At 37.1% G+C, this 14085-nt stretch overlaps 1 protein-coding gene across 3 annotated transcripts in view; it reads right to left on the bottom strand.

Annotated features, from left to right (window-relative positions):
• Window positions 1-14085, bottom strand: part of SF3B3 (splicing factor 3b subunit 3) — a 42191-nt gene that overhangs the window by 15861 nt on the left and 12245 nt on the right. For all 3 annotated transcript variants that reach the window (XM_011380647.2, XM_011380648.2, XM_011380646.2), the window contains exons 9-13: window positions 11960-12125; window positions 9984-10079; window positions 6152-6224; window positions 875-1026; window positions 456-611 (exon numbers count right to left, since the gene is read on the bottom strand). In XM_011380647.2, coding sequence (XP_011378949.1) covers window positions 456-611; window positions 875-1026; window positions 6152-6224; window positions 9984-10079; window positions 11960-12125 — 643 coding nt within the window. The remainder of the gene's footprint in view (window positions 1-455; window positions 612-874; window positions 1027-6151; window positions 6225-9983; window positions 10080-11959; window positions 12126-14085) is intronic.

The following is a 14085-nucleotide window of genomic DNA, read 5'->3' as shown; positions in this document are numbered from 1 at the left end:
GTGTAACACTCTTTATCTGTTTATGAGAATACTTTGGGCAAAAGAGAATTCAAATATGGAAGTTAAAGACAGAAAAATTTCAATATAGGTATAGTTAAGACTATATAAGCTGGCCACATCTACAAGACTTTGAAAGCATAACTAATTATACTCAACATGTCTCCATACAGAAAAGCAAAAGAAAACTCTGAAATGAATTCAGATCTCAGAAATTAAACCTATGGCAAATATTTGGTGGAAAAGCAAGTAATTCATTGCTAACATGGGATTTTATAATGCCAATTAAAATTAAACATGTTACCGACCCCCTTCTCCCTATAAAAGGCTAAAATGGCGTGTGAATGATTTTCCTCCCCCAATTTTCTTTCTTATGAATATAATTTAGATACCTAGACTACAACTCCCATCTTTACCTCTGGACTCTACTAAGTCTCAATAAATAATAAATAACATACGGGATCCATTTCAAAATAGACCAGCTCTCCTCCTGTCAGGGCAATCACTACTTGTCGCTGGTTCACTGCACATTTCACAATTGTTTTCTTTCCAGGGGTCTTCCACTCATTGACCCTCTTGTCTGCTCGTATGTGCCGAATGCCATCAGGATACACCTAGAGTAACACAAGGAAACCTGACTTTAGCAATGTGACTCATCACTCATATTCATAGCTATCAGATCTGCCTGTCACACTAGCTGAGTAAATGACAAGAGTTAATAGACCCCAGGCAAGGTCAACTTAAAGAAGGTTCATGTCTTGCAACATCTACTTCAAAGAAGTTCAAAGTTCATTAAGGTGAACACAACAGTCTACACCTCAAAGGCAAAGAAAGGACTAAGAAAGGCCAGCAGGTAAGTAGCACTGAGAATCCTCACCTGTACCAAGGCATCATCTCCTAACAAGGAGCAGGACAAGGTTGGGGTGGTACCCAAGAACCCAGAGTCAGTCACTTCTTCCACAGTCTCTCCGATAGACAACACTAGTGTGGCATTCACGAAAGACACGATGATGTATGCATCAAATTCATCTGAAAAAGGTAAGAAAAGAAAGGAGTTGGTTAGCTAAGAACTCATTAGTTACAAAGCCGAATGAGACATACTAAGTTTTCTCTTCAGAAACCTTCCAAGGCACTTCTATGGGTAGTCATCACACACACAGTCATGTGACAAACAGCACAGGATGATCCAAAAGATAACTGAAGGTCATAAAGCCTACAGATATACTTTGCTTTAAATGCCTAAATATATTGAGTAGATATGCCCGCCTCTAATACCTCTGAAAACTAATATTTTCTCAAGACATTTGCTGGAAAAATGCAAGAGGACAAAGCAAGGGAATCAGAGGCATGAAGAAATCTTGAAATACTACGATATTTATATGTGTTGAAGCTAAACTTATTTGTGCCAGATCCCAGGCACAAGCTAGTCTTAAAAGATATTCCTCATAATCAGGAAAGGTCCCCAAGCTTCTTCTGAATAGAGCTTATGTAGGAACACAAGATCTAATGAATAAAACAGATTACTTAAGCCTCCACGAGACTAAGTCATCCTACAGCTGGAAACTGAGAATCCTAGGATGTCCCGACAGGAATTCTATAATAACACTAGATAACCAGGAAATAGGGAGGGGGGATTGTTTATACCGCCAGTCCTTGATTTCTCTAGTTTTTCATTATTTAAAAATACAACTATTCAGTGGTCATGAGCAATCCTAGGAGGATTTACTTTTCAGTTAATGAAATGTAGTTGGATAAACAAACACTAATGAGTTTCTCAAGGTCAGAGGACCTGAGGATATAAGCAACCTCAAGTTTCTCATGCAGATACCATAGTTAAAGACCATCCATTTCCCATACATTCCACCCTACGACATAAAACAGCTTCTGTGTATGTGTGTCCCACATCCAGCACAATGTGAGGCATAAAGTTTGGTAACTGCTGAAGAAAGGCACATTTACTTTTTTAAGATGTTGATTTTCCTACTTTACATTTGAATTTTCTTTATCAATTCCTCTTTCTGTCCCTCTCACCCAGAAATCAGGTAAACAAAGGACAGAATGACAGGTAGACAAGGTACTAAACTGGGAGTAGCTACCTCTTCTAAGCAGAAGCAACTGTAGAACTGTTTGCCTGAGCCTTTGTCAGAGCTCAGCGCTGTAAGGCTGATCCATCTCACTCACAATCAAGGATTCAGTTTGGGTTCTGAATGTTCCAAAGGTGGTTCAGTTGAATTAAGATTACTGGATCAGTTCAGCAGAATCAGCGTTATTTTAAAAGGGGGGGGAGGGGCAGTGAAGATGTACTATTGCTATAGTCTATAATAGTGTTCTGACCCATTAGCAGGACATAAAAATTTGGTGAGTTGCAATCAGCATTTTTAAACAAATATACATAGAAACCAATGTGATTTATGAAACTGCGTCACACACAGTAAGGATAAGCTTTGTTTTGCAAAACTTTTGCTTCAATTAATACATGCATGTACTGACAAGGTGGCTGAAAGAATCAAAGACCTTTTCCAATCATTGTAATCTAATGGCTACATCAGGAATCCAGAATAAGAATTCAATTTCCAAATCATAAGAAATAACACTGGACAAGCAGATAGCTGGTTTTACATTATTTTGTTATATATAATTGTCAACATGTACCAAATGCTTTAGGGACACCTTATGATACGGATTTGTAAGACAACACTGTTCATATTCACAAAATATGAGTAATAACACAGTTGTCCTTGAAATGGATATCTTTGTTTTAAAATTAAATTTACTGGGGTGACACTTGTTAATAAAATGATATAGATTTCAAGTGTACAACTCTTTACTATATCATCAGTATACTGCTGAAATAGGTACCCTAAGAGCATCCAACAAAACCATAATCAGTTTCCACATAACACCAAACGTGGAAGCTTTTACACCCGCTCTCAGGTTTTGCACTGGAAATTTCTGGTGTGTAAAAACAACAGGAATTACTTAATTTTAACATTATATGACTATTGTGTCCTTTCTCACATTCTCATTACTGAAGCCTAATGCTTTCAAAGCTGTATCAGAGCAAATTAAAGCCAAACAACCAAGGGCTCTAACAACTGGCCAGGATTTCCAGTCTCTTCCTCAGTCAGGAGGTAAAGGGGTTTGACTATCAGAAAAGAGACCACACAACTTTTCATTTACATGCAAGAGAATGAGTGGAGAGAAGGAGGGCTGCCTGGGTCCTTATCTTCCCTTTGGCCCAAGGCGTCAAATCACTCAGATATAAAAATAAAGAGTTGCTCAGTGGATTTAAATAGGGCAATTCAACATGTGGTAGAGCAATGACTAATATTTGAAAGCTGTTTAACATTAACATTACAGATTCCCTCAAAATATCCATTACCATATGAAAGATACTGTAATGTTTACCCTTTCCATTTTATGGCGAAGACCTACAGCAGATTAGTTATTCTTATTCTTAAGGTTACAGGTTAAAAGTTGGAGTTCAGAACAAAAGCAAGCTTCAGTCAAGATAAATGGCTATGAACCATAAATACCCATGTTGCTTTTTTCCAGGGGTTGCAAGTTTCATATTTAAAAACATCAGTTCATATCTCAGTGAAGAATTTATTAGAGTATGAAAATGCATCTTTTGTATCAATTAATAAGGACTTCTATCTGTCTGAGCACTGCTGAAGCACCCCAGAGAGAATGCTTTATTCTTCTTTTCCCAGCCTTAGTATCTGAGGCTCAACAAGCAGCCCACTTCAAAGAATAAAGCCAAGTGACCATCCACTATTAAGTCCCAATATCATTTTATATTCAGACTACTCGGTGCTTATCTTGACTCAGATTATACTGGGGAGGAGGGCAGAAGGGGGAAGGGAGTCTCCAGGGCCTGATCATATAAAACACCTGGAACATACAAAACTCCAAGGGAGAGTATAAAGCTAAGGTTTTCCAGCTACAGGCTCTTTCAACTTAAAGACAAATCAGTAGCATGTTCCACATTCTGTGGGAGAAAATGACAGAGGCTGATTCCTGCCACTGACCATTTAATATACAAACAGATATGTGTGCACTATTACAATGCACGTGGATATCCAATTGCAAAGTTACCCTCTGAGAGATGCCATCAGGGCAGCCTCAACATTTTGTGTAGGTCCCTCTACCTGGGTAAACTCTAAGACCTCATGGTAGACCCTAGCAGTAGGTACACACCTGTGGTGATCAGCACCTTCACCAGCCACCTGTGGAAGAGAAAAAAAGGCTTGGTATTGGTAGTGTGCATCACCAAGTACCAGCCAAGGTTAGTAATTGCCTGAAAGACTGCAGCATGTGTGGACATGTGGGATGTTCACCCAATAGTAACTTGGGGTGTCTAAGTTACTATGAGAATGAACAGAGAAAACCTGACCTGTTTTCATAAGTGATAGCCCAAAACAAAGTTTCTAAAGAGTAAAATTTATGGAGATATAGTCTTCTCTCAGATTTTGGTATTAAGAGCAGAACATTTTTCTGCTACAAGTTCCATCACTAACTGCTTATCACTAACTTACCAAACACTGTCCCCAAAAAGCCTTCCCTGATCCTCAAAAGTATGTCCTCTCCTCTAACCCCATCTTTGGCTACATGCTTGTGCCTTTTATTATTATCAGAACACAAAAGAATTTGGTATACTTGTCTTCTTCAGATGGCAAGTGCTCTAAAAGTAAGGACCTATCTTAATTACTGAGTACACAGGGGACACTCGAAAGACTGCAGGATGAAAGTACAGAACTTATCCTACACCAAATCAGAAAGAACCACAGACTCCCACTGCAGGGTTAGTCAAATGAGCACTGAACAGAGATTCAGGAGACAAGGTTTTCAATCTCCATTACCTTAGTGAGCTATTTTGGGAGACTCAACCTGTGATTTCCCATTTTCTTCATAAAAATGAGGGTAACTTTTCTGTACATCTAAATCTATTTTAAAACAAAGCTTAAGAAGTTAAACAAACAAGGAGGGGAGCACACCAAGTTTTACCTCAAAAGATCTTTCTAATTAAATAGTCTAGGCAATGTTTTCAAGAACCATGTCAATGAGACACCAAGCACTGACCAGTTTATGAAATTACATGCAATGGGGAAATCTTTCAAAACCATTTATCTAATAATTATTTCTCAGCTAAAATAAGCCTACTAATTTCCTGTTCACTTTCCTTTCTTCTCAACTCAGACTTGATTCCAATGCCTACATGGAAACAAAATCCACCAACATGTATATTCTGCTAACAGAGGTCTCCCTCTTACACATTTCCCAGCTCCCTTAAATTTGTTCCTCACAATCAGAACATCTAAATATCAGGAAGAATTCCAGCTGTTTTCTTGGAAAAGCTTTGTATGCTGGCCAGCATGATCTTACTCACCAGTCCTACATTCCTGAGGGAACAAGAGGAAAATGAGGTCTAGGAATAGAAATGACCTCTGGCCCCAGAGTAAGTCAAAGGGAAAATAAAAACTGATTTTTATTTCTAAGAGACTGAATGAAATTCAACTGTCACAAGACTTTCCTGGCATTGTGCTACTATGCATTTTCACATAGCTTTCAAACTTTTAGGAAGGAGCGATCATTTTTATCAAGGAGCTCAGACTCCCTTCTCTTTCCTCCACCCCTTCTTTTCCACTCGCTCAAAAATTCCAATTCCATTCAATCAATCCCTGCTTTTCTTAAAAACAACTACACTCATCGAGCAGGACTAATTAACAAGCTTCACCAAATTTCTTAATATCTAGAATAACACCATCAATTTCATTGTTATCAGCACAACAGGTAAGAACATGGTTGAAGAAAAATTAAGCAAAAACTTTCCTTCATACCATATCTCTTACACAGATGGAACCAGTGTCTTAAAGATAAATACAAAGACCATCGCACAAAACAGCTCCATGATATCCAAGTGTGTATGTACCGAATATTAATAGTCACCCTATGCATCCCTCATCCACGTGTACAAATAGTATGTGAAAACATCCTGATTGGGAAAGCCTCGAAAACATGGCATTAGGCCAGAAAAAATTTCTAGTATACAGTGCTAGATGTGATATAGAAATATTATGAATGCAGTCTCTTAAGCCTTATACTGTCAATGGCACCCAGACTCTCATTTTGAGGGTTGGAAAGGGCCGCTTACCTTCAATGTGCCGGCGCACTGTCCAGACAGCATTGGGGTTACCGGGTAGTTCAGAGACAGCCATTTCTGACACCTGACAGAAGAGATAAACCACATATCCAGTGAGCATGGATCTCAGCTCCCTGCTTACAACTACACTAGATAATAAAGTCCCAAAGGCAGTGCTCACAATGTATGCTGGATTTTAAAAAATGTAACCATTAAATACAAAGAGAATCTTAAAATCAGCAAAAGTAGTTAGTTACCTATAAGGGAGCACCTATAAGACTGGCTGGCAGCTGATTTCCCAAAAGAAACCATGCAGGACAAAAGGACTTGGCACAAAATATGTGACATAATGAAAACCCAAGATCTACAACCAAGAATATTTCATTTAGCAAAGCTATCATTTAGAGTTGAAGGACAGATAGTTTCCCAGACAAAAATAAGCTAAAGGAATTTATCATCACCAAGTCAGTATTACAGAAAATGTTGGAAGGACTTCTTTAAGAAAAAACATGTATCAAAAATAGGAATAAACAAAGATAATAACTGCATTCCTATCAACAAGTACCTAAATAGAAAAGAATTAAGTGCTCCAACCAAAATATAGAGTGGCTGAATGGATAAGAAAAAAAGACCCCTATATATGCTGCTAACAAGAGACCCACTTTAGATTAAAAGACACACACAGACTAAAAGGAAGGGGATGGAAAGATACTGCCTTCATGGACCTAGAAGGTATTGCGCTGAATGAAATGGGTCAGAGAGAGACAAATATCCCATGATTTCACGTACATGTGGAATCTAAAGAACAAAATCAACAATAACAAAAGCGGAAATAAACTCATACATACAGAGAATATTTAAAGGGATACTAGATGGGAGAGTAGTTGGGGGGGAGACAAAGAGGTTAAGAGGTACAAATGGATAGATGCAGAATAGACATGGAGATATAGAGTGTAGCATGGGGAAGATGGTTAATAATGTTATAATAAATACGTGAGGGGGAAGAGGAGTACTAAATTTAGTGGGGTGATCACTTTGCGAGTTACATGGATCTCTGAATACTATGCTATACAACTGAAACTGGTATATTATTGTACGCCAACTATAATCGGAAAAAAAAAAAAAAAACCTCGTTGAATTGTACAAGGTAAATAAAGTAACTAGTTGTCTATTATATTTCAATAAAGGCAAGGGAAGAAAAGCCGGGGAAATGTCCAGGGGAGACCTAAGGAAGGAGTAAGAGGGTATGGAAGGGGGTGGGAGGGACTGTCAGAACAGCTGTTCCTGTGGGCCACAGCAGAAGCTCCCCCATGTGACATGGACTTTGGGAGTGAAAAGAGAACAAGAGCAGTGTAGAAACTATACAGTGTGGTTATTCAATAGACAGGTCATGCCTGGAAGAGTCTTCCTTCATTCCCTTCATAGTTCTTTCAAATGAAGCAACTATAGAAGTAAAACTCTATTTTCTTCATAAATATATAAATTTTAATATTTTCAGTTGAGAAACAGTTGAATTATGATACTATGCCTAAAAGGCTGTTCACCATGGTCTTAAATTTAGCCTACTGCCTGAAATACTCAAAATTTTTAAAAAGTGCATTTGCCATAGAAAATTATAGACCCAATTAGACAAGACACTAGGAAATAAATCTGAGTAGCTTCTCCCAATGGGTAAATTCAGAAGAGTCAACTGTATGTAATAATTATAGACATGGTGTTTTTTTAAAATGGACTAAAAACAGTGTACAAGAGGCGAGAGTTGTGCCACTTGGGTAACAGAGAAAATGAATAAAGGAAAACAAGTTTTCTTCAGTAAAAAAAAAGAAAAAAAAAAGTAACCATCTAGTCAAAGAACATTAAGAACCAAAAAGCCTGGAGATATTGACAATATCCATGACAGACTTTTAGCAAGAAATGATGAAGCATCTGGGAGGGTAGTTGTTATAGCCAAAGCTATATGCTTCCTTTGGTCATGACATGCCTGCATCATCCACAAAAACAGGACACATAGAAATGAATCAGGCCATCTGGGCTGGCATTTCATAAGAGCGAGCTTCCCTTATCCTCTTGGCTGGCAGTTATCTCTTCCACCTATAAATTCTCACAAAAGCCACAATCACCATCTCTTAGGGCACTTTTCTAAAAAGTGATTTGAAGACCTGTCCTTCCTACTAGATTTTCATGCTCTTTAAGGTCAGAGTAAAGAATCCTATGAATGTCCTATAGGTTCTCAGAGTAAATGAAATATCTAACGTGAATTCAAAATGATCTAGAAAGAGAAACTGAGTATGGGTTATACATGAACTCTCTATACTACCTTTGCAATTTTACTGTAAATCCAAAAACATTCCAAACTAAAAATTTTATTAAATGTTTTTAAATGACCTAGAGACAATATATTAGCTTAATATATTATACCGTGTAACTACATTATGTAGGAAGAACTCATGTATATTCATTAAAGGCATTATCCTTTTCTTAGTTTACGAATAGCAGAAATACCTGATCATGGTACAGGAGAATCCTGGAAAAATTATCAACAAAATGTAAATGTCAGGTATGCTATACTCTATACCAAAAGTAATACCTGACAGTGACCCTGTTCAACTGAGACTGTAATTTAGCATACAACATGGTTCAAATACACATATAGAAACAAAAGCAATGTTTAACAATTTTAAAGTATTTTTATATATAACAAAGATTTCTTTTTTTATATAGAATAGGAAAAAAGTGGTAGGGGCAGGGGACTCAAAATGATTCTTAATTGGGTCCTTTATTTCACACTTTACACAAAACTTTCTGTTAATACATATATGCATTTTGGAGGTATGCTGGCTTCCATCACATGGAATCCAATAGAATCCAATGAATAACACAAGTAACTAAGCAAGAACTATTGGTCTAAATTGGGTTTGGGTCATTGAGAAGTTAGTGGATTGGTGAATATTCTGACAGTCAAAAATCTATCGAATTCCTTTATAGCAATATTAATAGCTAACATTTATTGAACAATTATTATATGCCAGATCATAGGCATTAAATAATTCACACATCAATCCTTTAAGGTAGATGCCATTATTAAGCCCATTTTACAGAAGAGGAAACAAAAGCTTAGTAACAGCTATTAAGTGGTTACAGCCAAAACTGAGGTTATCTTGGCTGTGTTCCAATAAAAATCTACAGAAACAGACAACTGCCTCTGAAAAGTCTATATATAGTCTGCAAACTCCGACCTCTGAAAGCAGATTGTCATAGATTTTACTAACAAAATCAATTCCAGGGCATTTGCCAAAAGGAATCAACACTAGAACCAAGATGAGATGTGGGATTTGAGAAGATAATTTTGAATGTCTGTATTACCTGAAAGATCCAACAATAAAGGATTCATTACATAAATTCTGATCCATCCACCTGGATGGAGAAGTGCAGAATCATTAAAAATGATATGACTTAAGAGCACACAGCAATAAGTTTAGATATAAAAAGAAATAGTATTAACATAGTAAAAAATGTTAAGTTTCTGAAATCCCTGAATAAAGACCAAGACTAAAAGGAAATGGAGTAAAATGTTCCATGCAGATTTCCTAACCTCCGTGTTATGGCTAGAGTAAGCCTGGTACTAGGAAAGATGTTTTTTCCCTTTTATCCCCATTTGCCAATTTTTGAAATGTGCCTGTTGTGCTAACATGTTAAGGAATAGAATATTTAAACTCCAAACTTTATGGAAATAGAGAAAACATTTTTCTTTCATAGAAACATTAAGTTTATCTTAGATCTCATCAGAGTAAAGCCATAGGCTGCTTCATCGATGTTTCCCTCCAACCCCTGCAGATGATCTTACCTCAAGTCCATGCCTTAAGACTCTCAGAGATGATCGGGGTCCTCTACCACAGGCCACATACAGCTGTGGAGTGTCTTCATTTGCCAGATCAGCTATCTGTAGAGAAAAAAATGCCTATTTGTGCTAAGTTTTCACAATGATCCCTGATTATTCTCAGGGGACAAACTACTCTTCAGTTTACTAAGCTTATATATTGGCTATTGGCCCTGGCAGCATGAAAGAAAAGGCCCAATGTTCCAAAAAGCAAATCAGTTGGAAGATGGGTTTTACCAACACACGAAAGGCTTGTTATCAGCTAAGTTAGCAAAGAACTTTTTTAGTAAAGTATTATGTAACCTCCAACTGAAATTACCATTTCCTTCCAAATAAAAACTAAAACTTATCAGTATCTGTGACTGTCACCAATATAATCACATTTATTCATGTAAATGTTTATAGATATTGCCAATTATCATTTCCCTCATTACTTTAAAACTTGTATTTGTTAGGACTGCACACAATCACAGCTGCCCTATCTACAGATGCTCCTATGAAGTAGCTGACCAACTCATGGGTAACTGCATCTGGTTGTTTAGCCACCAAATGGAGAAGTCAAGTGTTCTCATACTGGCATCCCAGACATCTAGTTGCTGGTTTCCAGTACAATTATTTGTTGATCAAAATATGAAAAGTTAGTCATTTGTATTGTAGTTTTGTCAAATTGGACAATTCTAATGAAAACTCTCGACTGTAAGGCAGTGCATCCTACTTTAATATGAATTAGCACGTGGGTTTTGAGTATATACAGCCTTCACACTGATCTCTTTAAAAAAGATTAGCTCACCTATTTTAAATGCACCATCTTATTTAAAGCCTTAATAAAGCACGTATATTACTTTTTCACAACTTAAATGATGTTTTGCTATCTTGGCTATCAAGTTTATTACTACACACATTTAAAAAATTGTTCAGAGAGGGAATCCAGATGCTTCACCAAGCTATTAGAGATCCAAGGCACAAAAAATGCTTATAGACCTGCTACATGTTAACTTCCTGTTTTTATTCTTTACCTACAAACTACTTCAACAATTATTCCCTCAAATTCCAATGAAAAGAAAGAAAAATCAAACTAGGAAATAATACTTATTTTCTATTGCCCTCAGAACTAATCCTTTGTCAAAAAGAGCAGTTAATTTCAGAATGATTCATTGTACCAGAAGTGCCTGAATGTTGACTTGTTTCTCCCGCACGCAGAGAGCAAACCTCTCTCCCACTAGAAGTGCAATTGACTAGACAGGGTAGGGTGATCCCTAATGGTCACTCGACTCACAGCAATCCAGGACCAAGAGGTACGGTAAAATTCCTGCTACAATTAAGCACCTTAGTAGGGGATGCAATTCCCATCTCACGCCACCTCCGGTTCCTCCCTGAGGATGTGACTGAAAAGTTCCTGCTACTGACTGATGCCAGTGTCTCTGGAGCATTTTAAGGAGGAACTGAGTGTTAAAATAAGATAAACATAGGTATTGACCATTAAGTGAGAAAGGGTCAATGTTGGAATACTATGAAGTATGTGAACCTGTTTATATTAAATGTAACACACATTTGTGGGGGGAGATGTGAGTCTCTCTGCTTTTGTATGCAAAGAAAATACCTAGAAGCAATCATGACAAGCTTTTAATAGTAACAGCCTCACTGGAGTGAGGAGTTGAAAAAATTGGGGATAAGACCTTTAACTTTTTGTATAGTTTGAATTTTACACTGAACATGAGTTTTATAATTTTTTTAAAAAGCTGAAGGATTTAGGTAATGGTTTTTAGTTCCCGAAATTCTAAAGCTGCTTCACCTTTACAACTCTGGCGATTCCACAGACATGCTGATGAATCTAACTCTTGGACTAGAATTTAATTTAACTGGAGTTAAAATTTTAAACTCATTCAGATTCAAAACAATTGGCTGGCACTGCTCATTATGGAGATGACTGGAAAGACCCACACCTGGCAAAACAAAATAGGAGAGAGACTGTCCAACTCATCGACCAACACAAGGTTTTTGAGTGGTCTTGGTTGAAAGAAGAATGTGTCTCCTTCTTCTAGAGGCATGGCAGATGAAAACTCAGGTTCTTCGTCATCATCTCCAAGATGTGCAATCTGATATAAATAACTGGGGGGAGAAACAAAGACTTTAATTAAAAACATGTTCTGTCTGAAGATAATGTTTGACAACATTAATACTCATATTAATATCTAATCAATATCACAACATGCACTGAGTCATGCACTGTTTGAAATCTCTGCATATCTGAGTGGGATTTTTCTCTTTTTTTAAGAATAGAAAAGAGATGAAAAAATTAAAGCCACTGAATTCAAACAGGTACAATGGAAGAGCCTTGGCAACATAGTGATTAAAAGCACTGGGCTTCCACTAGTGCCTGGGTTTGAATCCCAGCTCTGCCCCTTATCTTGCCACATAACTTTAGGCTTACTAATCTCTGCACCTCACTTGACTCATTTATAAAACTGAAATAACAGTACCTTCCTACAGAATTCTATGAGTACTTACAACAGTGCATGGCCCCAAATAAACATGTTTTTCAAATAAAATTAATAAAATCCAAAGGCAATCTATAACCATTTCCTATTTTAAACACACACCAGGCCAAATTTAATAAAAAACAAGAGTTGGTGGTGACCTCGCAAAAGTATGCAGATATTACAGTATTGTTCCTCAAACAAAACATAAACATATCCAGAGATAAGTAACAAAGTCATCTTGCCTTTCTCTGATCTGTCCTCTGGCTAATGCTTAGCTAACTGATTCAAAGGAACACCATAAAAGAAGGAAAGCAGTTTGAGAGTCAATGACTTGTAACAATATATCATCATAAACTGAATGTGCAATGAGCTTTAGAAAAACAGCTCATTTAAAACAAAACACCAACTACTGTTTATTCTTTAAATAATATACCAGACCTTCAATACAGAGCATTTTGAACAATATCCAGTGTAGCTTTTTAGAAGGAGAATGACTAGATCAGTGTCTGAAATACATAAGGTACTCAATAACTGTTAGCCAAACAAACCTCATGGCATTTAACACTTTTGGTAAACACATCAGAGTATATGCTAAATTATGAAAAAGCAAATAAGGTTATTACAAAAGCATTAAAACAGGACACATATACAAAAAAACTAATATAAACTCCTTATTCAGGCAAGATGTCTACATGCAGGTGATAAAGACCACCTGTCAAAGACACCAGCAGTGTCTACTAACTAAAAAATGTGAGGCTATCTCCATCACAGTAAAAGCTGCTTTGACTGAATCTTGGTAAAACTTTCTGAGACTGTAGTGTTTTGCCTAAGAGCAGAGGCTGAGGAACCAGGCTGTCAGAGTTTGAGTTAGATTTAGTGTAATCAAATTTCATAAATTCTGTGACCCAGATCCCTAAACTATAAATGGGATAACGGCACTGTCTCATAGGGAATGACATGAGTTAATATTTGTAAAGTGTTTAAAACAGTACTTGGAACTTAGCATATAATAAATTAGTGTTTGATAAATAGGTTGTTACAAGGATTAAATGAACTAACACCACAGTGCATTTCTAATTCCCCAATTCACCCCTCAAAAGTCTTCCCAATTTCAGCTTCAGCAACAATAATTTCTCACAAGAATGAATCCATCTCACTCTGACAGAATCCCATCTGTATGTACACTGTAGTCTTTCTATTCTCTGCCCTAAGAACTTCTATCCCATGGGTGGTTGCCTGAGCCACAGGATAAGCAGGGGAGCTCATGCCCCCAGGGGTAACTTTCAACCCAGGAGAGAGCAGCTGGTGTTGTTGACCTTCAGATGAGCAATTCTGAGATGCACTCTGCTTGCTTCATGCTCAGGTCTTCATGGAAGTGAGTTCCCACTGACCATAGAAGGAACCTCAATAACACATCCTTATACTGGATTTCCTTTTTCCTTTTTCTCTTTAGATTTATACAAGTGTTTGTGGAACATCTGTTTAATACTAAGTCGTTCAATAAGTATTTATTCAATAAAATGTCCAGAAAAAAACTCAGATCACTTCTAAAGGTATGCAGCCACTCACAGGTACAAATCAAAGCCACT

The sequence above is a fragment of the Pteropus vampyrus genome, unplaced genomic scaffold (genome assembly GCF_000151845.1).
Source record: "Pteropus vampyrus isolate Shadow unplaced genomic scaffold, Pvam_2.0 Scaffold399, whole genome shotgun sequence".
Classification (NCBI taxonomy): domain Eukaryota; kingdom Metazoa; phylum Chordata; class Mammalia; order Chiroptera; family Pteropodidae; genus Pteropus; species Pteropus vampyrus.
The sequence above is the reverse complement of the archived record's forward strand: the minus strand, read 5'-3'. Positions and strand labels throughout refer to the sequence as shown.